Source organism: Mus pahari, chromosome 4 (genome assembly GCF_900095145.1).
Source record: "Mus pahari chromosome 4, PAHARI_EIJ_v1.1, whole genome shotgun sequence".
Classification (NCBI taxonomy): Eukaryota; Metazoa; Chordata; class Mammalia; order Rodentia; family Muridae; genus Mus; species Mus pahari.
The window spans coordinates 6,414,336-6,439,976 of NC_034593.1; the positions used below are offsets into that span (position 1 = coordinate 6,414,336).

Below are 25,641 nucleotides of genomic sequence, written 5' to 3' on the forward strand. Positions count from 1 at the left end.
TGGTTTATAAAGTGAGGAATATGTGATTAAGTGCCCATTTTGTGTCTTGCCTTCCTGAACTTTTCACCTTATTTCTTTGCCCTTCTGAGCCTAGAAGCGCCAGGCTTGTGGTATACACTCAGCATGTAGTTAAGAGACAGGAATGGATGAACAGGGCTTTGAAAGTGTACACATCCAAGGAAATTCACAATGGGAGGATCCTGAGCAAAAGTCCCAAAATGTTATTGTTTCCTCAGCTATTTTGCATATAACCCTTGACTTTGAACAGAACTGTATTGTGTGAACTAAAGCCGCGCACCACCACTACTGGAGACATTTCCTAATGCATAATTTGCATATGTGTAAGAATAGGACTTATACTAAAGTTCCCAATTAAACATCATTGTGAGACTTTCCAGTAAAAACAGAAGATGACATAATCGCTTCTGGATGACAGCTGACTCTTTAGCACACTCATACCTTGGCTGATCTTTTAGCTTTGTTATTTAGTTCTTCTTGAGAGTTCACTGGCCACTCCTGGCCAAGAGACAGGCAACCATATCCTGAGTATAGTTCACAAGAAGGTTGACTGTGTTGGCTGCATTTGTCAGCTCCTCCAAGGTTCTTGTGGTTTAACAATAGCACCCTTTACTCACCTTGAATGGAGGGAATAGATTAACCTTTAAAGTCAAATTGTCTTACTTATAATAAACAATGAAGTGGCAATTCTCTCTGCTGTCTTGAATTATGTGGCATTGACCGTGGAGAACCTTCCTTCTTCGGCAACATGGCAGAGTGGAATTACAAAGGTCTGATTTAATTTTGGATTGTGTGGATAATTCTTACACTTCAGCCTTAGTGAGTGGTTGACATGTTCCAGCAGATGTCCTGGGAGCAGTACACTCACAGGCGCTGTTCTCTAGCTTCTGAGCTGAGGGGATGTTGTTGTTAAGGGAGGAGGCAAGCCTCTGGCTGTTTCTCATCCAGAGGAGACTACAATCGATGCCTTTGTTGTAGAAGAATGTTGTCCAGGTCTCTCCAGCTGCTCAACAGCACAAGCAGGAGGTTGAAGGATTGAAGTACACCTTCAAAGTGAGTTAAATTATATGGTTCTGATAGTGGCCTTTGCCAAACCAGATTAATGCTTGCTTTGTAGCACCAATTTGCCCCTGAAAAAAAAATGACAGCTGTTTCTCTCTCAAACCATTCATGGAACCAACCTCAAGGCCATTCAGGCTGCATCAGTAGCACCATTGCTTCATGGAAAAGCATCTCATGGCAAGACCAAGTTCTTGGTTTTTAGGAACTACTCTTGTCTTAATACCTGGGAGAAACGATAAGGTGACAGGAAAGAGCCACGGTGGCGTTCAAGTGTTTGGGGAGCGGATTCTAGCAGGCAGAAGCTGTTGGGTTTATTCACAGGACACTGAGATAAACAATTCCATTTCTATTCTGAATGCACATCAAGGCGCCTGGCTTCTTTGGAACACATCACCTCAGTGGATGGAGCCAGCTGTGCTACATCTGCTAAGACAGAGCTATACTCACACATCACTGGGTCCCAGCTTTTATTCTTGGTGTTCCGAGCTGGAAGCTTGGGTCTAGTGCCATTTCATGCCACTGTGGCACTATTCTTCTTCTTATGATTATCATTATTACTGTTATCAGTATATTGTCTTTTTTCTCTCTCACAGGAGAGAAAACAAAGTTGGCCTCTTCGATGACTTTCTCTCTGCTTCCCCTATTTTCATTCCCTTTTGACTTCTGAGTTTGGGATTCTGGCTTAGGCCAATTTGTAGTTTTCAGAATAGTGTGGAGTGGAGATGCCAGCTCTAGAGGAGTTTTTTACATTTCTCCCAAGTGTTTCAAGAAACCATATGTTAGCTTAGGCGTTTGCAATGTGGCTGCCTCTATGTTAGAATGTGAAGCAGAAAGGAGAGTCAGGTGAGCCAGCTAGCCTTCATCAGTCTGTTGCCTAGTGTTAGGAACGAGACAGCTCTTGCCTCAACAAGATGCAAGGTGAGAACTGTCTCTTGAGAGCTGTGTTCTGACCTCCACATACATACAGAATGTGCACTTTCAAATAAAATAAAATAAAGTGATGTCTAATAAATTACACACGCAAGGCTAGCTGTTGTCTCCTGGAGCTCCTCCATCTGTGGGATTCTGACTACAAGTGAAGGAGATGAGAATTATGATCAACATCTTAATGTTCAGGTGCCACAGTAGACATTTTCCATACTTATTAGCAAACAGATGGATGTGTTTCTCCAGGAACTACACAGTGTCTACGAAGTCAGAGATTTGAAAGCACGAGTTCCAGAGCACAGTGTTCTGCTGTCATCTGGGTGTGGCTCTATCATCTGGGACAGGAACATTAGCAAGAAGAGGAAAGGTCACACTATACCTAAGTCAGTATACACCCAAGTTATTAAGTGGTTGAGGTAGGATTAAGTCATAGGCACAGATCACAAAGCTTCTTTCGTACCAAATTGTGTTTCTGATTTTCAAGAGTAATCTGTATAATCTGTAGTAAATTTATTTTTTTTTAGAGCTGAGTTTTTTTCCCCCAGGGCCTTGTGCTTACTAGGCAAGTGCTCTACCACTGAGCTAAATCCCCAACCAGTGTAGGTTTTTAAAATAGTAAACATGTCATAATTATTCATGGGAACTTAAATATTTCATTTGGGACTCTACATGTTGCTGAATTTTCAATAAGCATAGACCTGGAACCAGTCCAATAAGATGGGTGACAAGTGGCTTTCTACTTCCAGAATGCTGGGTAGAGATATACATTTTAAGTTTAGCTTTTCAGGATACTCTACTGTTTGTTGTGCCTATGGAAATAAGGAGATGTTTTATTATATTGTGTTTGGGTTGGAAGTTATCCTGAAAGCAATGGGTAGTTCATTAATGGTAATTACAAAAAAGATGTACAAACTCATTATTGGGAATGTTATATAGATAACTATTATTTAGTTAAGGAGTATATAAGGTGGTCTCATAATGTATCACTAATTCCTATAATTCCCTAGTCTCACATAATATAAATCTCTAAAATCCCATACTGAACTTTGAAATGAGGGAATGACTTTCCCAAGAGGAGGTATTTGCTAAGTCATAGAAAACACACACTCCCGAGCTTGAGGGCCATGTTTTCCATGGTATTGTGTTCTTATAAGAATCCAGAAAGTTATGGCATTTTTCAATTAATACTCTTTCCTTGCGCCTCCTGTAAAGCTAATACTATGGCTTTCTCTTGCTATTCTTTGATGATTAAATCAAAGAATTTAAATCTCACACGGGCAGACCTGGTACTGGAGAAGTAGCTGAGATTCTACACACTAGTCCTAAGGTAGAGAGAGAAACTGGGCTTGTCGTGGGTTTGCAACCTGAAAGCCAGTCCCCAGTGACACACGTCCTCCAACAAGGCCACCTCTCCTAATGCTTCTGATCCTTTCAAACAGTTCCACTCTGTGGTGACTAAGTATCCAGAGAACAATGCGTGATACAGGCAGCAGTAGAAAGAAAATAAGCCAGTAAACACTATATTTAGTGTCAGTGACTGAAAATGAGAGGCTTAATAGGGTGATAACGGGAGTTTTAAAATTGAAATGATACTAATAATGTATTTGAATAAAAAGACCTTGTTGTGTAGACCAGGATGACTTGAGCTGGCTATGATTCCCTAGGTTTTCCTCAGATTTGTGACCATCCTGCCCCAGCTTCTGAAATGATGGGCTTATAGATTGTTTTAATTAGATATTGTAGACTGTGATGACAAGAGAATCTAGTTTCCAAACAATAACATATAAACATTAATTTTCAACAGGGTTATAAAACGCTACAGATACAGGAATAAAGGTAAATACAAGTATTTGTATCAGAGAGATAAATTTATTATGCACAACTAATCAAAGTAAGAAAATAAAGAAGGATATTTATCATCCCACATAAAGGGAAAGGAGAGGTTGATGAGTGGAATAAGCAGAAAATGTACAAAATATCACACTAGGTAACAAATCGTTTGTTACAGTAAATGGGACCAAAATGTGCATTAAAATAACAACTACTGAGTAAGTTGTCAATTATATGCTGTCTGTAAGAGGTATTCTATTTTTGAACCAGGTATGGTCTTGCAAGCCTGAAATCCTAGGACCCTAGAATTTGGGGCAAGATATTCATGAGTTTGAGGCCAGCCTGGGCTACAAAATGAGAATCTGTCTCATAGACAACCAAACAAACCTTGTTTGAACCTGAGATTCATATAAATACTTTCATGCAGATTATAATAAAAAGAAAGCCAAGACGCCAACTAAGCATAAGGTAAAGGAAGTAAGTCAGGAGAGACACACTGGGACTGTGCATTCTTTTAATATGGTTCTCAAAGAGGTTTTGTGGTTTATTACTCTTTCACAAAATTTTTCTCAATCATTACAAATAAAGCCATTGACAATCTCTCCTGTCCTTGGCCAGTTAGACACTGGCTTCTGCAGCCCAAGTGCCTTCCTTTGGTTTGTATATTCCTTTTCCTGTTTGCCTGACTTCCTGGCCCATACTATGGCACAGCTTGCTAGTTTGCATTTGGGTTAATTTTAATTTGTGCCATCCGAGGAATCACAAAACATGCTAAAGCCACTTATCTCGTTGCTACCAAGGCGTATTCTGAATTCAGATACAAATACGGCATCAGCATCGGTAGAGGGTGTGTGATCTTGTATCTTTCTCTTAGATTCTGTTGCCTCCTGGGGTGGAGGATTTCAGAGAGTGGGTGCTTGTGTTTGTTTTCTCTCGGGTCCCTCTTTCAGGCAGTTATGATGTTGTTGCTCCTCAGGCAGCCAGGGTGAAGGGAAAGAGCTGCATCACTCACTGGTGAAGGCCAAAAGGCCAAGGCCGTGAGAGTCTTCACAAGGAAGGACCACTGCAATACATAACCAAATCCATTGGATCTACAAAAGCCCGTTGACCACAGCAGACTTAGGAGTTTTTCCCCAGACATTTGCTGTGATAATTTACCCGCTTTCTTCTGGATGCACAAACTATTTCACTTCTTTTGCCAAATCTGTTTAGTTATCATTTATCTATATATCATGTATTACACATATTGTACTGTTCTTGTATTTTCCCCAAATGCTTTGGCAAACTGGATGTTTTGAGCCTGTCTGGAGGGTGTCACAGGGTGTCATAGACAAAAGGATCTTGTTTCTCTGAAGGCAGCGCTCCGTCCTCCCACCAGAGTGCCATCCAGCTCCAGAGCAGGACTCCAGCCACGCCGATGTCACGCACACTCACTTCAGGGGCAACCTTAGGGCCATCTCAGTTCAAATCAAGGTGTTCAGCTCAGAACTTTAGGTTCTAGCCCCTGGAAGCTGCCTGCCTTTAGGCAAGTCACTTCACTTCTTTGGGTCCCCGTAAATTTGCCTTTAAGAAAACAAGGCTAGATTTGACAGCCATTAATTTCCTTTCCTCTTGTAAAGATTGGTTTTCTTTTTATTGTATAGCTTTTCTTAATATATTTAACTGATGCTTTCTCCCAAATCCAGCACTGGCACAAATATTTCTGTGGCATATTTTGTGAATCTGAAAGTTGGCTTCCCATCCTCTTCCACTTGGAAGAAAGAATCTCAGGGTGTGTGAGAGAATTGCTGGTGTAGAGACTCGGCGGCAGATGCACCCCGTAAGTGTCGTTTACGGGTGTTTACTGTGTCTTCAGGCTTCAGCAGTTCTTCGACCATGCCTCTTAAGTAAGTGTGGCCTTTCCTTCGGATGCAAACCTTGTTTTCTTCCTGATTTAGCTGCCTTGCAGGCACTGAAAAGGAAGAAGAGGTTTGAGAAGCAGCTCACTCAGGTGGATGGCACCCTTTCCACCATCGAGTTCCAGCGGGAAGCGCTGGAGAACTCGCACACCAACACGGAGGTCTTACGGAACATGGGCTTCGCAGCCAAGGCCATGAAAGCGGTTCATGAAAACATGTGAGTGACCCGCACTCCTTGTGCTTGATGCTGAGAAGAGCCTTGAAATTGTGTGGTGATTTTGGTAGGACTGGGTCACTGTTAGATGTATTGAATGGAATGTGCTCTCAGAGGCAGTTTCAAACTTACAGTGACAAAATTTAAAAAAAAAAAACTTTTTGAAAAAGAAAAGCAAAACCCATAGAATCATGCTTCACTATTTCTCAGTTCATTTATGAAATTCAACTGTAATTCTATAATTTTAACAATGCCAACACCAGCGAAGGTGTTAGAACTGTAGAATAGCAGTTGCCAGACTGCTTGGTTCCAGAATCATCTAAGGTGTTCAAGAACATGCAGATTCCTAACCTCCCTGAATTAAGATGGATATTAGACCTTTTGTTTTTTAGCCAGGTTCTCCAGGCTGAAACCGACACTTCCTTATATTTGAAAACCAATTACATAAAATATTAATCCCAGGGACCAGGCTTTATAGTTGTCTGGTTGTAATCCCATTCCGACAGTTTCTTCCTGCTAATCAGGCTGGCCTGGTTTCTCCGTTGTAGGAGTGGTTCAGAAACACTGCTATAAAGACAGGATGGAACATGGCCTGTCCACGGAGACTTTCAAGCAGGTGCCCTGAGCCTGTGCCTGCCTGCCTCCTTCATTTGCTGAGGTTGTAGCCTCTGTGAGGGCATGCTGGGTCAAATCCTTCCAATTTAGTCCCCTCCCACACACTGTCTATGGGGGAGCCTTCAAGGAGCGAGCATCTCAGAGCTGCTCTGTTTAGTTGCTTCAGGAATGGCTGCCGAGAGCTGCCTTGTGATCTCAGTCACGGTGATCCTCAGTGAACTAAGGAGCAAAACACACAGGCACCACACATAGCTTACACATGCACTTCCCAAGTGGATCTACAGATAATGTGAATCACAGTTACTTTAGTTCAAGTAATTCTTGAAGGTAATATTGAAAATGCATGTGATTGTACAGGATTACTAAAGTTTTGGCATGGAAATTATTTTTTTGAATTGATGAATGTTGGATCAGGAATTTTTGCTATGTTTTGAAGTAACTAAGGAGTATATGCGAACTTAGCTGGTTTTCGTATGGAATCAAGTCTAGATTCATAATTGTAACATGAAATTCTAAAGTCCCAACAAAATGCTTTCCAGGGACCTGAACAAAATTGATGACTTGATGCAAGACATCACAGAGCAGCAGGACATTGCCCAGGAGATCTCAGAAGCATTTTCTCAAAGGGTTCAGTTTGCTGATGGCTTCGATGAGGTAGGTACACCACTAAAGAATGCAGAACTGTGGCTGCTATGGAGGGCAGCTTCCTAGCACAGAGATAGAACAGAGCAGACGGTTTGCTTGCTGCTAAACAGATAAATGATATTTCTTGGAAGTGAGTTTTCAGGGAGGGAAATGAGGTATTAGGAGCTGATTTCAAGGAAAGTTGACTAGTTTGGTAAACAGCTTCTTAATTAGGTTTCCAGCTATTAGGGAAAAAGAAAACAGCCTGTGATTATGTAAAGTTAGTGACTTTTAATGGTTGGAGTATAAATAGTCCCATTATGAGCGATCATGTGCTCTCACATCTGGCCAAACAGAGCAGCCGGTGTCCCTCTGTAGGCAGCAGATGGACTGGGCTCTGTGGCTGTTAAATTAGGAGTTAGGCTGCGTGTGTCTGTTCATTACTCAGTCTATAAACCAATTCATTGTGTAATTGTGGAGTGGCATTATTTACACTCCCATTCCGTTTGTATTAATCAGTCTCATAGTCCAGGAAGACTGTGGTTATATTTGGTGGTGCCCACAATGAGAATTTTACTGATTCCAATCCAGCTACACATGTCCAGGATGAGGGCATTGTTAGGCACATTCCCAAGGGACAGAGTAGCCCAGCTTCCTGTTTCTAGGTCGTATGGTAGGATGAGTCTAACAAGTCAAGATGTGGCCTATGGCATCTTAGAAAATGACAGTTTGCTGCTAGTAATGTAAAAAAGTGGTATGGTATGATCTAGGGCTGGAGAGATGGCTCAGAGGTTCAGAAAACTTGTCACCTGTCACCTTTGCAGAGGACCTGGGTTCTGTTCCCAGCACTCAGAGTGGATCAAAATCTTCCATATTGCAAGTTCTATGGGATCTGATGCCTCTTTCGACCTCTGATGACACCTGGTACAAATGTGCTACACATACATTTATGTAGGTAATACACATAAGGTGTTGGCAAAATATGGCCTGTAAGTCAATCAGTCATGGCTGTTTTTGTGTAGCCTCTAAGATTATTTGCACGCTCTTGAACTATAGGAAATAAGAAAGAAGATGTAGTGATAGGGACGTATCTGGCCTGCAAAGCCTAAAATACTACTGTCTGGATGTAGAAGTGTGTGGGACTTGTGAGTTCAAGGTCACCTTTGGCCACAGAGTGAAGTCAAAGCAGACCTGAGATATAGAGAGAGACTTCATCTCATAACAATCAAATGCAAGATGCATGCATATGTGCATAAATTCAAGCATAGGTTCCCTTGATGTAGAGCATGCAGATTTACCCTTGCTCTGTCCAGGAATGAGATCTCAATAAATCTGTTGAGTGATGGGTGAATAAATAATCGGATGGATATACAGTTATGATAGATCTTTTCTGATAGTTCCCTGCTGAAAGACTACACTTCCCAGCTTCCCTTGAGAACTATGGGAGGGAATGTAACGAATGTGGTCTAGTCTTTTCTGCCCCTATAAGGGTGCCACATCCCATCTTCTTCTGTAGGCATTTTGCCCATTTACATACCCGGGTGACAAAGATGCCCCCTTGGTATGACTAAACATGGTCCCACCTAAGGCAGACCTAGCCTCTTTTTGTTTTCTCTCTCCAGCGTCTATCTCTGAGGGCTTCTACTCACTTCTGGCAGGCTGATGTATGCTGGAGGGCTTCCCAAGTTAGGTAGGCGAGAGCTATCTCAGAGTAGGAAATAGGTGACCGGCATCCTTAAGGTCTCAGCTGATGTTAGTGTTCTGTAGGCACAGGGTAGGAGATGCTTTACGATTAAGCCAGATTTGGAGGAACCACTGTAATGAAAAAAATTAGATTACACTAATTTTGAAGTTTTCCTAACACAAACACATGGGCTGGGAACAGTTCAGTGGTAGAACGCCTGTGTAGCAATGATCTGCTGTGTCCCTCCCCCCCTCCCCCCGCACTGTGGACAAAGTCACCCAAACACACAATTTATGTTGACTCGGATGGTTTGATAGAAGAACTATGCTATTTTTTTCTTTCTGTACAGTATATGTTTTGGTATGCCTGTTTTATTTTCAATAGCATTAACTCAAATATAAATATTTATTTCCTCTAGTTAAAGTTTCAGAAATTCTCAACAGGAGAGAAAAAAATGAGCATACTGGAAAACTAACAATCACGGTGTGAATTTCCAGAACCTGAGGAGATTATATATTCAGCACAAGTTACTTAAATAGCTGTTTACTGAAGTATTATAAGATTAACTACCACAAATTTGTACAACCCAAAGTATTCATTTCTAATCATTGCTCAGTGTTGCAAAAAAAAGATTAGTTTTAAAATAAATATTCCGTTCCAGTGGGTTCCCACATATCAATCGGGTAGCAGATGTTCTCCTTGTTGTGTTTAGGGAAACCCACCTCCTGAAACATTAGCTCTGTAATTCCTTCTTTCTCCCGTGTTCAGGCTGAGCTTCTGGCAGAACTTGAGGAATTGGAGCAGGAAGAATTAAATAAGAAGATGACAAGCCTGGAGCTTCCGAATGTGCCGTCCTCGTCCCTCCCGGCACAGCCCAGTAGGAAAGCCAGCATGCCCTCCTCCGTGCACCGGTCTCGAGCAGGTCTGTTACCCACCCCACGCCCTGTGCTCTCATAGGTTCCCAAGACAGTAACCAGGCCTGTTGCTTTTGGTACTTACTTATGTCTGATTGTATAAACGGACACATTTTATATGTAATTCCTACCTGCTTTCTGTGCTTACAGTAGAATGACAACTAACGACTAATTACTGATTGAGACTAATGACTGATTTTCTTCTCTTATGTTCTAGCATCTTCCAGGAGGGCAGAGGAAGATGATGACTTCAAACAGCTAGCAGCTTGGGCCACTTAAGCTACAATGGAAAAAAACTGACACCTAAATTATTGAACTACATATAAGACATAAATGCTTTTGCAAAGCTTAGAAATTAGCGGAGACCTGTTTTATATGAATTAATGTCTTTTAAGTAACAGTTAAGGTATAGTCAGAGATGGAAAGGGGCCGGTAGCGTTATAGGAGACCCTTCCAGATGGATGGAGGTGGGGCTCGTCTATCTGCTTTATTTGCTACTGCGTTTCTAGTCCTGATATGTAGTTGATTTTTTTTTTTTTTGTATATATACATTGAAAGCAAACTGAATTTTACAGACATTTCATACATATTCCAGTTTATACGCCATCCTGAGGAATACCTGGGTAACTGGGGGGAAATGTCTATGCAAATACGAGGCAGCTGTGTGCATCCAGGTCACGCACAGTAAAATAAATATATGGCTAGAACAGACTTGTTCTAGTGAGTCTATGTATTCAGAGTTTCAGTTGAGTTTCACAGCTGAGAATCTTTAGGGAGCTTTACTTTAATTGTTGTTTATTATGCCGGTTAAGCTTTGAGTGGAGCAATGGATGAATCTCCCCAAACACCTGAAAGCAGTAACAGCATAGTGTGCTGAGAGGTGCTCCCCGGGGTGTGGTCAGCCACTCAGGAACCTGAGTGAGCACTTAGGGGCTGTGCTCCCGGGGGTGTGGTCAGCAAGCTGAGTCAGCACTTGCGGGTGGTGCTCCCCGGGGTGTGGTCAGCCACTCAGGAACCTGAGTGAGCACTTGGGGGCTGTGCTCCCCGGGGTGTGGTCAGCCACTCAGGAACCTGAGTGAGCACTTGGGGGCTGTGGTCAGCAAGCTGAGTCAGCACTTGCGGGTAGTACTCCCCGGGGTGTGGTCAGCCACTCAGGAACCTGAGTGAGCACTTGGGGGCTGTGCTCCCAGGGGTGTGGTCAGCAAGCTGAGTCAGCACTTGCGGGTGGTGCTCCCTGGGGTGTGGTCAGCCACTCAGGAACCTGAGTGAGCACTTGCAGGTTGTGCTCCCCGGGGTGTGGTCAGGAACCTGAGTGAGCACTTGCAGGCTGTGCTCCCCGGGGTGTGGTCAGGAAACTGAGTGAGCACTTGGGGGCTGTTCCCAACACTGCTTATTCTCTTCCGGTTTCTGTTCTCTTGCACTTTAAAAGAAACAAAACAAAACAAAATCCAAACACTTCACAGCTTGCAGTTTGTAAGTATATTAAAATACTGGCAATTAAAATATATCTTGAGTAAAATTTTGCCCATGATTATCTTTAAATGAAAATAAATGATAAAATTAGGCGTCACCCATGCCGTATCACGGCAGTTAAATGGCAAATCCCATGCTGTGTGATGCTCTTGTGTTCCCCCACACACTTGAACAGTCAGTCCCATGGATTGGAAGAGTCCCGGCTTCATCTACGCAGCCTCTGACCCCTTGTTTCCGGTTTGGAAGTCTGAGGGTTGGCTGGATAATCCCAGGGCTGCCACTCTGCCACACGTGCTTGCCACTGGCTGCTTCTCTTGGCATTCTTCCTGCCCTGCAGAGCATACATGCCAAATTCTCCTCATTCTCTAAAGTCTGGCTAAAATTTTCCAGACTAAATTAGATCTTCTCAACTGTATGCTTGTTTCTTTTTGTTGTTGTTGTTGTTGTTGTTGTTTTGTTTTTTGTTTTTGTTGTTGTTTGTTTTTCATGCTCTCTTTCACACACCTGATGGTCTATGGTAAGGTCAGGGGTGAGACTACATGTCTGTAATGTCTTATGTACAGCAGGCAGTCTGTCAATACATCCTCAATGCACAGCAACTGATGGGATTTACCTTCTGCCCTTAAACAATGAGAAGACTGGGCCACGCCTGTGAAGCAACAGGATATTGGAGTAAAGCAGCAGGATTTAGACACTGAACTAAAGACATCACTGGGCAGTGACGCCCAAGAGGAGGGAGATCCATGTGGTGAGCATACCTCGTGTCCTGGCTCTCCAAGGGGAACTGGACAGAGCCAGGTGGTCTCGGTGAGTTTATTTTGTGGGAAGGGTCCTGGACAAGAGACGGTTTTGAGACAGAGACAGGTGCACGTGAACACGAGGGAGTAATCTGTAGTGTGAATGTTTGAGTGTCCTCCCAGCTCACATTTGCCATCCTACCTCAGTGATGATGGGGGTTTTAGTTAGGGTTTTACTGCTGTGAACAGACACCATGACCACACCAAATCTTATAAGGACTATGTTTAATTGAGGCTGGCTTATAGACTCAGAGGTTCAGTTCATTATCATCAAGGCAGAAGCATGGCAGCGTCCAGGCAGGCATAGCTCGGGAGGAGCTGAGAGTTCTACGTCTTCATCTGAAGGCCTCTAGGAGAAGACTGACTTCAGGCAGCTAGGAGGAGGGTCTCAAAGCCCACCCCTACACTGTCACACTTCCTCCAACAAGGGCAGACTAACTCCAACAAGGCCACATCTCCTAATAGTGTCACTCCCTGGACCAAGCTTATTCAAACCACCAAAACGGGTTTAGGCAGTTGGGCCTTTAAGGATGTGCCTGGGTCACAAGAGCAGGGCCTCTGGGGTGGGAATAGTGATCTTACGGAATCTGAACTTGAAAGAGTTTGTTCATAAGCTTTATCCATGCAAGGAGATGGCCAGAAGGCAGTCTCTGACCCAGTGTGAGTCCTCCTCAGGCTTGCTGACTGAGGAATAAGCTCTTGACATTTGTAGGGTATAGGACCATGATGAGGCAGCTCAGTCTACCAGAATAAAGCACATGAGTAGAGAGGTCCCTTCAAATCTGAATCTGCAAAGATGCATGAAGGAAGGACTGGCTAAGGGAACCAACTGCTGGGAACATGTGGGCAGACGGTCTCCACGGCTCACAGTGCCAGGAGTGTCCCTCATCCCCAGTTCCCAGAATGGAGAGACTTTTTAACCATGGCAGTATCTGGGGGGATCCTTGGGGCAGGAGGCCAAATTACACCTAGATTGAAAACGATTCCCGCTCTATCCTCAGAAGCTTAAAAGCAAGCCTCAGAGCATCAAATGGTTCTACCATATCTAAACAGCTCCCGGAGAGTTAAACACTAGCAATAACAAAACAACTAAAAGAATACCATGATACTCAATAGCATAAAATTCTCAGTCACTCAGCATTCAGATATGTGAAAAATTAGGAAATAAAATTAAATTAGAAAGTAAAGAAAAAGTAGGAACAGACTAAGAATCGGCGTGGGTAATAGAAGGCAAGAGTTTTGAAGTCGCTCTTACACATACATTTCATATGATCAACACAATATATATCTGCATGTTAGAGAAAGAAGAACAATGTATATCTGGGCTAAGGAGACAATGTCCTTAAAAATCACCCAAACTGAAATGCTAGACATTAAACCAGGGGGTGGGGGTGGGGGGCGACTACCTCAAACAGCCACTAATTTCAACAATTGAGACAATTAAAGATTTAGTATTGAATTGGCTTGATATTTTGATGATTATTTATAGCTATTGGAAATAAAAATTAATTAGTAAATAAAAAAATGTGTTTGTTTCTAACAACAACAATAAAAGACTGCCAATGGAGGCATTAACAACAGCTAAGTCGTTGCAGAAGAAGAGAGGTGTGTAAGTGGAGCACAAGACTGCAAACTGACAAAGACCAAGAAGAGACTGGGGCAAGTTAGAAAGAGTGCATTGCAGGATCAGATCAAGTCTCCTAGCAAGGGGAGTCCTAGCCTGGTGTGGACGGACCAGATCAGAGAGTTAGGGGACCCAGACAAAACATTTCTGGAAGAAGTAATGGTCAAACTTAAAATCCGACAAAAGGATAAAGTTATAGCTTAATAAGATTCGTCCTGTTTTCTGTAACAATACCTAAGACTGGATAAATCACAAAAGACTTCATTTGACTTACAGTTTTCCAGACCGGGAAGTCTGCGTGCATGGTGCTGATGCTGGCGAGGGCTTCTTGCTGCATAGTAACCCTGGAGAGCGCTTGTGGCTCGGAGTGTGGCTTAGTGGGCTTCCTCTTCTTAGATCTCTGTCATCCTAATGACCTCCTAGAGCTCCTGCCTCTACATGTGATTAGCATGTGCATCTGGGAATTTTTTCCTACAGTGAACTTTTAAGGGACCCATCTAAACCACAGCGATAGCTCAAGCAGAAACAAAATGTAGACATTCTAAAATATTAAGCCTCAAGAGTAAGGTGAGATGCTTTGTATGTCTCCTTCCTGATTAAACACAGGACCCACATGCCTGGCCTGACGGGGCGGCTAACACAGGACCCACATGCCTGGCCTGANAACACAGGACCCACATGCCTGGCCTGACGGGGCGGCTAACACAGGACCCACATGCCTGGCCTGATGGGGCGGCTAACACAGGACCCACATGCCTGGCCTGATGGGGCGGCTAACACAGGACCCACATGCCTGGCCTGATGGGGCGGCTAACACCAGCTTCTTGCTCCTTCCAGGGACTTGGGCTGATTGGCAGAATGATGCCAGCTGATACAGACTCTTGTGGAGTTTTTCTAAGCAATACTTACCCACTGAGGCAAGACCCGTGGAGGACCCGTGATGCTTGGAGAGACATAAATAGGACTCTGAACAGTGAACAGAGGCTTGCTTGCTTGCTTGCTTGCATAGCTAGCTTGGCAATGCTTCCTTGGTCTCAAGTCTTTGCTGATCTGCACGTGGTTGAGAGAGACACAGCAAAGAACTTCTCTTGGTGTCTCTGTTGGTGACTCATGCTGATTCGGCAGAGGCCTGGCTGTGTCCCGTTTGCTCTTCTGACAGTACTGAACTGGACCGATGGTATATGTGTGAAGTGTTTGTGAGTGGAACGAGCTGCTGCTGCTGATTTCTATGAGCTGAACTGCTGATTTCCTAACAACACAAATTGGATTTGCTCCAAAGAACAGTTTCTAAACAGGTCCACTCCCCCCATATCCCAATAACCTTTCTTTTCCACTACCTATGGTGGGTGGTGGGCTAGAAGGGAGGTTAAAGCATTTAAGAACCCCTATTAAAAGTAGGCTTTGAGAAAAATTAAAGCCTACATAATTGTATATTGACCATATGTAGAAATATTATTTTAAATTAATTGCATTAAACAAATCACATTCTTGGAAATTTATCCTATTTCTTTTTTATGTTTCAAAGTGTTTTTTTTTTTTAATTAGTTGATGTTTTTAATTTTGCCTATGCACATCGGTGTCTTTCTGCATGTGTGATGGTGACAGATGCTCTGGAACCGGAGCTTTAGACACTTGCAAGCTGCCATGTGGGCGCTGAGGATTGAACCTGAGACCTCTGCAAGAGCAGCCAGGGCTCTTATCTGCCGAGCCATCTTTTTATTTTTTAGGTGTGTAGTTTCTGAGAAATTTAAAACTATGAATAAGGTGTTATTATATTTCCATTGCTTAGTTCTGGGCAAGACCGGCTCCTCTCTATCCTTGAAGCTCCAGGTAATGTATGAGCTGAGTCACTAAAACGCCAAAGTACAACCAAAACGTTGTTTCTCTCTTTGAACTATAAATGATATCACCCCGAAAAGAAACAAAAATACTTGGAAATGAATCCTAGTGCTGCCCCCTGTTGACATTTTGGAGTGGAACAAACAAGGCAGGAGACCCTAAATCTAAGGGCTGAGGTTATGATAGGCTACTGTGGCAAATCGTTCTCAGCCTAGGAAAACTGTCACAAAGCCACGTATTCTGGGATGTTCACTAAAGCTATGCCGTCACCTTATCAGGGATCAAAGTGGGAGACCTCAGGCTTTGTTCTCGTGTCTTGTAAGATATATATCCAAGATAGTATAAAAACAAGCCCAGGCTAGCCAAGAGTCAAAGGAAGTGCTCTGTGTAAATGGGAGAATTGTCCCGAAGCAGAGAGGCCTTGAGACTCGGGGCAGCCTCAGCTGGGACGCTTCTTTCTCAGGGTGGCCAACTGCAGGGAACAAGACTGCTATTATTTGAGCAGGTGTTCTCTTCAGGAGTCATATTCCAGGGTCACACCTTGGACAGGCCTACATGACTCATCTATGTACCCCTGGGCCAGCCATCTAGATCCTCCAGAGTGGAAAAGCAAGATGGGGTGGGGAGGGTGATAAAGTCCTATAATCAAAGTGACCTCGACTTGCCAAAGAGAGAACTCCTGCCCATGTAAAACTTCGTCCCGCCTACCACCATGGATGTCCAGTCTACAGTGGGGAACTGCTCAATCCTAGCTGTAGTATTTTCTTCCTTGGAGAACAGAAACAGAGCATTGGTTTACTTAGTGGAAAATGAAGTAGCAAAGAGTTTAAACTTCACAATGGCATCTGTCTTACTAAACAAATTAGAGAGTATGGTAAAGCTAGCAAGCCTAGCAAGAATAAAATAAACAAACCATAAAGATGCAAAGACTAGTAAGGAACCATTACTTTATAGCTCCAGGACATAAACAGATGACGCGTTAGTCAATTTCTGTCTTGCCTCTCCACTTTCTTTCTCCCATCTCCTTAATTTAAGACAGACGTTAATGGTTCTGTGGGAGGAAGCACTCCTTAAAATAGCTGGAGTCCTTCCCCATCCTCAGACTCACTTATATCATTTGTTTTTTGGCTCACTAGAAGTGTTATTGCACTATATAAAGAACACTTGAGCTATTTTTCAGAAGAAAACAAGCCGGGAACCCTGAGGACTGTGAAGCTAGGGCAGTGGAGCACTGCTCAGAAGACACACAGTGGGAGCACTCCTCAGAAGGCACACACTCCAGCTCCAAGCACGCAGAGATCCCCAGGGGAGGAAGACTGCAAGGGTGCACACACACTATGGAAGGCTAGAGTTAGGTCTTTTATGATGTGGGGGAGTCACTGGCCCCTTTTGGAAGCAGGGCAGTTCATTTCAGCCTCTGTGTGGGATCGGTTGTATCGTATAGTTATTGTTTTGTTACAGAAATACCACCTCATCCTCAGTGTTGATTTTTATGGTTTCTGCTACCTGTGGATGACTACCATGTGAACACATAAAAAGGAAAGAAATCAGATAGCAGAACTGTAGGTTACATACTGCTCCTAGTCTGCCTTGTGTGTCTGGGCATGTGACTTGTGTGTGTCCTGTGTGTACATACCATATATGCTACCTGCTTAACAGCTAATGAGTGGCCTTAATTATCAGATTGCCACAGTATTACAGTGCCTGTGACCAAGTAACCCTTAGTTTACCTGATAATCATTAAAAGAGGAAGAATCGAGGCACATTTAATTATGTCCTTACTGTGCCTATTATACAAACTACATGTGTGTATGTATGTGTATATGTATATGTGTGTTTCAGCATAAATATACATAAGAGAAAATGGAGTATGTATAGGGCTCTGCCTATGACTTCAGATAGCCTTTAAGGACTGTGAGCCATATTCCTTGCAGACCTGTGTACGTGTGATATGTTTAAATGCAGACTGCACAAATTCTATAGACTGCTCTCTCTGTGTGCCTTTGGGCATGCGTCTGAAAACCTTGCTCATCATGCTATTTTGTTGTGTTTTCTGGGCCCTACCTCTTGCTTTTCCTTTTCTTGGCTCGCTAATGAGAAGTTACCACATTTGCTATAATTTCATCGCTCTTTTGAAGCTTCTACAGTTCTGACTTTAGGTTATACCTCGATATGACCCTCTTGTAACCATTGCATTTGGAAACCCTCTACCTGAGCTGTAAAACCTTATCTTCCCCATCTTCAGTGCTGGTCTATTAAACCCCCATTGCAGGAGACAGCCTATGTAACGAATAAAGCTTGATTTAATTGGTTTGTCCATGGTTTGTGTCAGTGGTCTTTCTCCTCAAATCTGTGGGAATAACAAGATAACTTGGAAAAGAAGCCCAGAGAGGTATGAGAGGGAAATTATACGGGTTTAGGTAAGAAACAGTAAATAGGATGCGATGGAATAGGCACAGAAATACAACCGTCGACACTTAATCCATCAATACAAAAGCTTGAAAAGTTAGTTATGCAAGAGCAAGGCCAACAAAATAGAAATAAAGGGGATTCCTCCTGGGAGTGCTGGATCCTTCCCTCCTTCGAGAGGTGTTCCAGAGCAAATGCTGACGGGAGAGCTGTTGTTTCTAATCTAAACCTGTTAGATTAGATTCCCTACCTGTATGGTGTCTCACACGGGATCCTGTCTGTCGGGTAGGATTTCTGCCCAGAAGTGAGTGGGGTCAGCTCTCCTTCACAAGTTATCTAGCCTTCAACTCAAGTGCTGCTCCAAGGTCATTTCATCCGTCTTTTTCCTATGCTGGACGGTCAGCCACTCCTTACGTGAGCTTCAACTTCCGGTTCTCTATTTAGCCAGCCCCACATTCTTATCTACCTTTTGGGCTGGATGTCTCCCCTGGGCTTGAGCTGTCTGCGGGGGCGGTCACGTGGTTCTGCCGTGGGTGGTCACGTGGTTCTGCCGTTTTGGTTTTTTTTCAGGCCTCTTGGCTCTGCCTCCTGCAGAACCACTTTAATTGCAGAGTTTCAGGATCTGCACCATCTTTTCCCCTGCGTAACTGTTAAGACAAGTGATGTGGGCTGGCAGGCACCCTGTGATTCATGAAGCATGTGACCCCTCTTTCCAAAATTGTGATTCTGCTGTATTCACTTCTGGAAACTTTCCCTTTCTGGTTTGTGTGTAAATCCAGCCCACAGGAGGGAAGATCTTCCCTTCCCTGTGGTTTTCCTCAGTGTTGTGTGTTAAGAGTCCGTAGCTTTCTTATTTCTCCGTGTTGTCCCTTTCACACTTGGTCTTTTTGACGTCCCTCCATTAAGTTCGCAGACCCACCCCCACTTTCCTGAGCAGGTCAAGTGTCTTCTTTGCATTTGTGGGAGCTGTGGGGGTGGGAGCTGTGATGACTAATCTCGAGAGACAGGACTGGATGTCAACATAGTAACCAACCTCTAGACAAATCTGCGTGGGACTTTCTAGATTAGGTTACGGGACGACCCGCTCTAACCACGGGCAGCACCATCTCACGGAGGGCAGCAGCATCGTCTGCCGGCTTGCCAGGGTGCCAGCATCCAGCTGCTCCTTGCTCCTGCCACAAGACCATCCCCACCATGACTGGGCACCTCCAGACTATGAGCCAAAGCAATACATCCTTCCTTAAGTTGATTTTGTCATGTTTTGTGAGACAAGGAGCTAAAACAGTAGGGGGAAATGCTGTGTGTCTTTGCTTTCCATCTCTGTTTACCTGAAGAGGCTGAACTGGTTTTGTTGTTTGTTTTTTCAATGAAAGATTTTTCAATTACTTCCATTACATTACACATCATTGTCCAAGTTTTATATTTTTTTAGTTAATATTGACAGGTTGTAAGTATTCAGGCTTTTTTTTTTTTCTATTCTAGATTTTCCAGGTTTTTTTTTTTGTTTGTTTGTTTGGTTTTTTTTTTTTTTTTTTTGGTTTTTTCGAGACAGGATTTCTCTGTGTAGTCCTGGCTGTCCTGGAACTCACTTGGTAGACCAGGCTGGCCTCGAACTCAGAAATCCGCTTGCCTCTGCCTCCCAAGTGCTGGGATTAAAGGCGTGTGCCACCACGCCCGGCTTCCAGGTTTTTTTTTTTTTTTTTTTAAGAGTATGCTTTTTTGTTTTTGATTTTTAGTTTATAGTAGCTCTGTTTGATCCTCTATTATTTCTGTAATGGTAATGTCTCCGTTTCGACTCTGCTTGGTTTGTTTGATCGCATATAGGGTTTTTTCCCCCATATAATATATTCAGATGGTGGTTTCCACTCCTCAACTCCCCAGTTCCTCTCCACTTCTCCTTCGGATTCACCCCTTTTCTGTCTCTGATAAGAAAATAAACAAGATTCTAAGGGATAATGATAAACCATATACAATAATATAAAATAAAGCCAAGCACATCAGAATAGACAAAATCAACAGGAAAACAGCACAAGAAAAGGCACAAGGGACAGGTGTGGACCCAGGCAACATGCTTGTATTTATTTGGGGCTTCTCATTTTATGGTCTAGCTCAAGGTTTATCAATTTTGCTTTTCCTTTCAAAAGAACTTTTTTTTTTGTTTCATTGACCTGTAATTTAAAAAAAACCTTTGGCTTCTGCTTTTCTCTAAGTGAGTTTGTGTTTGTTTGTTTTTCTATTGGTTTTCCAAGACAGAGTTTCTTGAGTAGCCCTGGAAGTCCTATAACCTGTTCCATAGAGTAGGCTGGCCTTGAACTCAGAGATCTGTCTGTAGTTAATACAATAGGTAAAAGAATAGAAACGGGGAAACTGAAAGTTTATTGAAGTTAAAGAAACACAGGCAATGATGCAGTATTTGTACAATAAGTATTGATTATGGTTTGGACATGAGATGTCCCCTGTGGATGCATATGGTGTGCTCTTAGTTCCCAGGAAAAGCCTGGAAATGTTAGTAGGGCCTACCTGTAGGAAGTAGATGGCCAGTCAGCCTTGAAGGTTTACTTCTAGCTGGCTGCTCCCTTTTGTTCTGAGGTGAATCGCCCCCTTCTGTGCATGCTCTTGTAGTCCACAGAGACCAGGAGTCTGTCCCCTCATGGGCAGATGCTCGAAGCCAACCATTTGACTGAGTGCAGGGTCCCCAATGGAGGAGGGACTGAAGGAGCTGAGGGTGTTTCCAGCCCCGTGGGGAGAGCAACAGTGTCAACTGGCCAGACCCCCTGGATCTCCCAGGGACCAAAGAGTACACATGGAGGGACCCATGGCCCTAGCTGCATGTGGCAGAGGATGGCTTTGTTGGATATCAGTGGGAGGAGTGGCCCTTGGGCGTGAGGGTGTTCAATGCCCCATTATAGGGGGAATGGCAGGGCGGGAAGACAGAAGTGGGTGGGTGGGTTGAGGAGCACCCTCATAGAGGCAGGGAAGGAGAGGTGGTTTCTGAAGGGGAGACCGGGAAAGGGGAAAACATTTGAAATGTAAATAAATAAAATATCCCCCCCCCAAATGTCCCCTCATGTATTTTGGTCACAGATACACCCAGGATCAAAGTTATGTTCTTTTGTAATGGTTAAGAGAAGAATTTGCCAAAAGAGTCTCAGTAAATGAAAGCCACTGTTGAAATTCTTTGAGAAGTAAATGGAATGAATGAATACTGGTTTAGCTGCTTCCATTTGTAGCTGGGGTGGTCAGTCAGTCGTCTAAGATAAGTCTTGGGATGTATCTCCCCTAGGTCAGGCAAGTTCATGAAGTATGAGCTTCTCAGTCATCTGAAACCTTGGGAATCTTAATCCTCAGGCAGGGTGATTCTCTGTTGGGAGTTCTTTGCAGAATGTCATCTTATGCTGTTATTCATAGTAGCCACCAGGCGGCACTCTAAGCCCATCATAAATGCTTAGGAAGGCGCACTGACTAAAATCTGTCAATTGTGGGAAATTGAGAACAGGTTGTATTTTATTAATTGGATTGCAAATGAAAATAGTCGTTTTAAAACGAGGCAATAGGGCGGATCATACAGTTAAACAGAGTCTCTGAGAAAGTACGGCCTTTGAGGTGGCTTTTGTTTGCCTTCTCTCATGACCGCGAACTGCTGGGGTCATGCTACAGGTGGCAATGACACTTGAGAGTGCGTCCCCACCTTTTACTACAGATGGCTGTGACTATAGTAGCCGGAATATGATGCCCATGCTTGGGAATAATTTATGGAGGACTACGAAACCTTGATTAGATTCGAGCTTACTGTAACCAGCAGCCTTAGATGCCAGGGCGCTGGCTCCTCTTCGCAGAAGAGGCAGGACCTCGTGACTCTAGGCTTGGGTGAGAGAACTACTGCCTACCTTACAGGATTGCACTGCATCCCACAGTCTTGCCTTTTATCCTTGAAAGAATCCACTTCGGCGAGCATGCATTGTCTATTCCTGTAAGCAGATGTTCAGAAAAGCTCCGTTCTGGATTGTGAATGGCTGAGATTGAGGCTCTGTATGTTTCCAGTTGCTGACAAACCGATCGTCACAGGATGGAGGGGCTTGCAATGAGACACCTTTAAATCTTATAGGCCATGATTCAAACACTCAAGGGTCTCAGAAGGCTACGATGAAGGCGTAATGCTACGATCCAGTCTTCTGGTCTTCAAAGCCGCCACCTTGCAGCTCATTATCATAGCCAAGAGGTGGCGCTCTGCTTCAAAAAAGGTTACACAGGGCTACCCAGACAATTTGTCAGTAAAGCCATTCACAAAGGATAAGCACATTTGGGAGCTGAGTCGACACAGCACTTGCTTTAGGAGCCAGGCTCTTCTCTCTCCACAAAGAGAGAAGCCACGGAAACAGATGGGTGAAACAGTCACACCGGCCCTGTGGGGGGAGAGTTTAAAACCAACGTTCTACAGATGCCTGAGCAGTCACGCATTCCACGAGACCGTTTTCTTTTCACTATGGATTCTATGATGAGGGGAAGTACGCCCTGTCCAGAGCGGAGGGGACCACACTAAATTAGCATGACCAATGGCTGCTATGCTTCCGTCTGAGTACCAGGGGCCTGGACTGCACTAAACTTGTGTAGGATGATGGCGTTAAAGTGTGATTCAAAACACTCAAAATTTAGTCTATGAAGTAGACATGAGTCCAGGGATCAGGGACAAGATGAAGAACTCTGTCTCCTGGCTCTGGTGAAAGTGCATTTCAAAGATTACAGTGATGACCCAATGTGGTGGTTTGAAGAGGTTTGGCCCCCAGAGACTCACACATTTGGATGCTTGGCCATAGGGAGTGGCACTATTAGGAGGCATGGCCTTGTTGGAGGAGGCGAGTCACTGTGTAGATGGTCTTTGAGGATTCCTATGCCCAGGTTCCATTCAGTTTGGAAGACAGCCTTATTCTGATGTGTTTGGATCAAGATGTAGAACTCTTGGTTCCTCCAGCACCATGTCTGCCTGCATGCCACCATGCTTCCTGCCATTTTACAAATGAAGATAATGGACAAAACATCTGAACTGTAAGCCAGCCCCAATTAAATGTCAGCCTTTATAAGAGTTGCCTTGGTCATGGTGTCTGTTCATAGCAATAGAAACCCTAACTAAGACACCCACCGTGCATGAAAGCTTCACAGACAAAACCAAATGCAAGACAGACGCTGTGGGAACATAGCCTCATGGGGCATCAAGGAGCCTTGCTTTCTGTAACCCGTCTCTTTCTCTCTGTCCTCACTTCACGTTCCTAGTTCGAGGCTTCATTTGTCAAGTGAAGTGGAATGATTAAGTTTATTCTTGAGCCAGACATTCAATATGCAGCCCAGGCTGGCCACAAGCTTGGATGAATACAACACAAGCTGGTAGGTAGGTTGCAAGAGGACGGAACATGGCACTATAATGTTAGCTTCCTAGACACTCTGGGAAGGGCAGCTCAGATGGGAAAACACAGGTTTCGAGTTAAGGGCTGGTGAGGCTCATTGACAAGACTGGAGTGTCATTAGTGTCATTGTAACACGTGTCAAACACATGGCACACCACACAGCCCAGATAGAGATCTTTGTGGATTACAGATTAAACTGCATTGTGCTATGGAGCTAGCTAGCCAGATAAAGTGCTCAGCGGATAATGTGCTTGCTGTGCACGTGTGAGAACCTGCAGGCTGTGATGCGCAACTGTAATCCCAGCATTCCTGTGCTGAGGTAGGAGACCAAGGCATGAGGCACATGTAGCGTGTATAACAGAGAGATTCTGTCTCAGACAATGTGGGTGAGAGCTGACAGGTGAGGTTGTCTTGGGACCTCAACATGTGAGTGTAGTGCGTGTGTGCACGTGTGTGTGCGTGTGCGTGTGTGTGTGTGTGCACACACACACAGCCCTGTACTCATACACAGGAACCAGAACACATGCCAGTGAACATAATGTTCTGTTGTCCCACTTTTCCAGAACTCCAGGAAAAAAAGGCAGAGATCTCAGGAGAGGGAAATGGGAAGGGATTCTTATTCATAATTCAAATTAATGCTCTGAAGGAGCACCCTCCCATTTTAGCAGAAGCTGGTGAAGAACAAATGTGGAAAAGTGGTTAGAAGGGCTCTAGCAGCCCCAAGCAAGGCGACCTCTGACCTGAGCAAGGCAAACAGGTGCAGACAGGTTTCGCCTCTTCCCCTTCGCCCCTTGCTCTTACTCTTGCTCTCCGCCCCTAAAGCTAGCCTGTAAGGTTATCATTTATCTGGCCACTGACTCCTGAGACTGATCACCAAGGTCCAACTATCAAAACATCATGGTTCAGCAAACAAAATCCATTATTTTGACTAACATAATTAAAATACCCAACCAGAACCTCAACCATCAAGCTCATTCTAAGACGGACCTCCCCCTTTCCCTACTAAAATGAACATATGCAAAGCTATTTGCTGCTGTTTCTATGTGATTCAGATTCAGTCATCTTGACTCTTTGCTCTGCTTAATAAAGGATCTCTTTGCATTTGGTTTGTACTGGGAATGTGGTGTATGGGTGTGGTCTGTGCCTAATCAGGGTTTCAGAGGGGAGCACTTGGAAGTATGTGTTGTCTTCAGGATTCAAATAATGTTCACTTTCCACCATCTTCAATGAAAACCTCTGTAGTTATATGAGGAACCAGTACACATGGTTTATCATGGTGACCATTTTGTGCTTTGAGAATCTAGGAATGCCTTTTATGTATGGTTTCTTTGTCTTGACAGCAAACAAAATTTCCATTATTCCTTTGACACAGAAAGATGGGACTGAGCCAAAAAGAACAGAAAGCTTCCAAGAAAAACTTATAGGAGTCTGAAACTTGATCCTGAATAGGTCAACTTTTATTTTCTGAGTTCTTTGTGCTCATAAGTCATACCTTTGCAAGTCTGATACATTTATATGGAAAGTTTTATTTTTAATTTTCAGTGCTTATAAAAACAAATCATAAGCATCATATACTCCAACATGAAGGTGGAAATTTGGGAATTCTTTGGCTGTGTCTAATCATTATTTACCTACAGAGAGCACATTGGAAGAAAATATTGCTTGAGGTAGGGATGTGCTCAGAACACTAGGGAAACAGGGCTAGTATGGCCTGTGAGTCTGAGGAGTGACAGGAGGAAAGGCCAAGCTCCAGTTTATTGTCAGTTGGGTGCTTTAAAAAGTTTCGTGATGAAGTCTGAGGTTCTAGCCTCCTTAAGCAGGCTCATGGAGGTAGCATGTTTCTGAGTCATTACTGCAGGCTCCCTTCGCCTGGCTCCTGACCCAGGGAGCTGCTGTCTTCTCATCAGTGTCGCAAGCTCTGGGGAGTACTCGTCTCAGAGGAGAATGCCATCTTTACCCAACACAGGATGTGTCACACTGTTCCTGGGGCAGTGATACTGGGTCCCGCCCGAGACTACTGTAAGGATTATAAACACTCTGTTGGGCACTTGGGGTACTCTGTCCAACTCCTCCTTTTCACATGATCATCGATGCTCACAAAAGTGAATGAACCTGCTTCGGTTGATAGGAAGCAGAATCTAAATGTAAGTGTAGGACCCCCTCGTGAGGAACTCCCTCGGGTCCTCAGGTCACAGGAATGAGGGTGTCCCTCGGAAACACGATAGAAAAGCGTCTTGTGTAAACACATGAGGTACTTTAATGGCAGAGCTCTGGGTGGACTCGTATCTCACACAGGAGACAGAGAAGTCGACCC

The 25,641-nt window shown here is 43.9% G+C and overlaps 1 protein-coding gene and 1 long non-coding RNA gene across 2 annotated transcripts in view; one reads left to right on the forward strand and one right to left on the reverse strand.

Annotated features, from left to right (window-relative positions):
• The window catches only part of Chmp4c (charged multivesicular body protein 4C), a 25,858-nt gene extending 13,538 nt beyond the window's left edge, over positions 1–12,320 (forward strand). Inside the window, exons 2-5 of the mRNA XM_021196818.2 lie at positions 5,775–5,952; positions 7,104–7,218; positions 9,641–9,794; positions 10,004–12,320. Coding sequence (XP_021052477.2) covers positions 5,775–5,952; positions 7,104–7,218; positions 9,641–9,794; positions 10,004–10,065 — 509 coding nt within the window. The 3' untranslated portion in view covers positions 10,066–12,320. The remainder of the gene's footprint in view (positions 1–5,774; positions 5,953–7,103; positions 7,219–9,640; positions 9,795–10,003) is intronic.
• On the reverse strand, positions 3,937–18,411 carry LOC115063832. The gene is made up of 3 exons (XR_003843702.1): positions 18,179–18,411; positions 8,838–9,003; positions 3,937–5,788 (listed from the first exon to the last, which is right to left on the reverse strand). It is a non-coding gene; the product is annotated as an uncharacterized LOC115063832 (long non-coding RNA).
• Between the last annotated feature and the right edge of the window lie 7,230 nt (positions 18,412–25,641).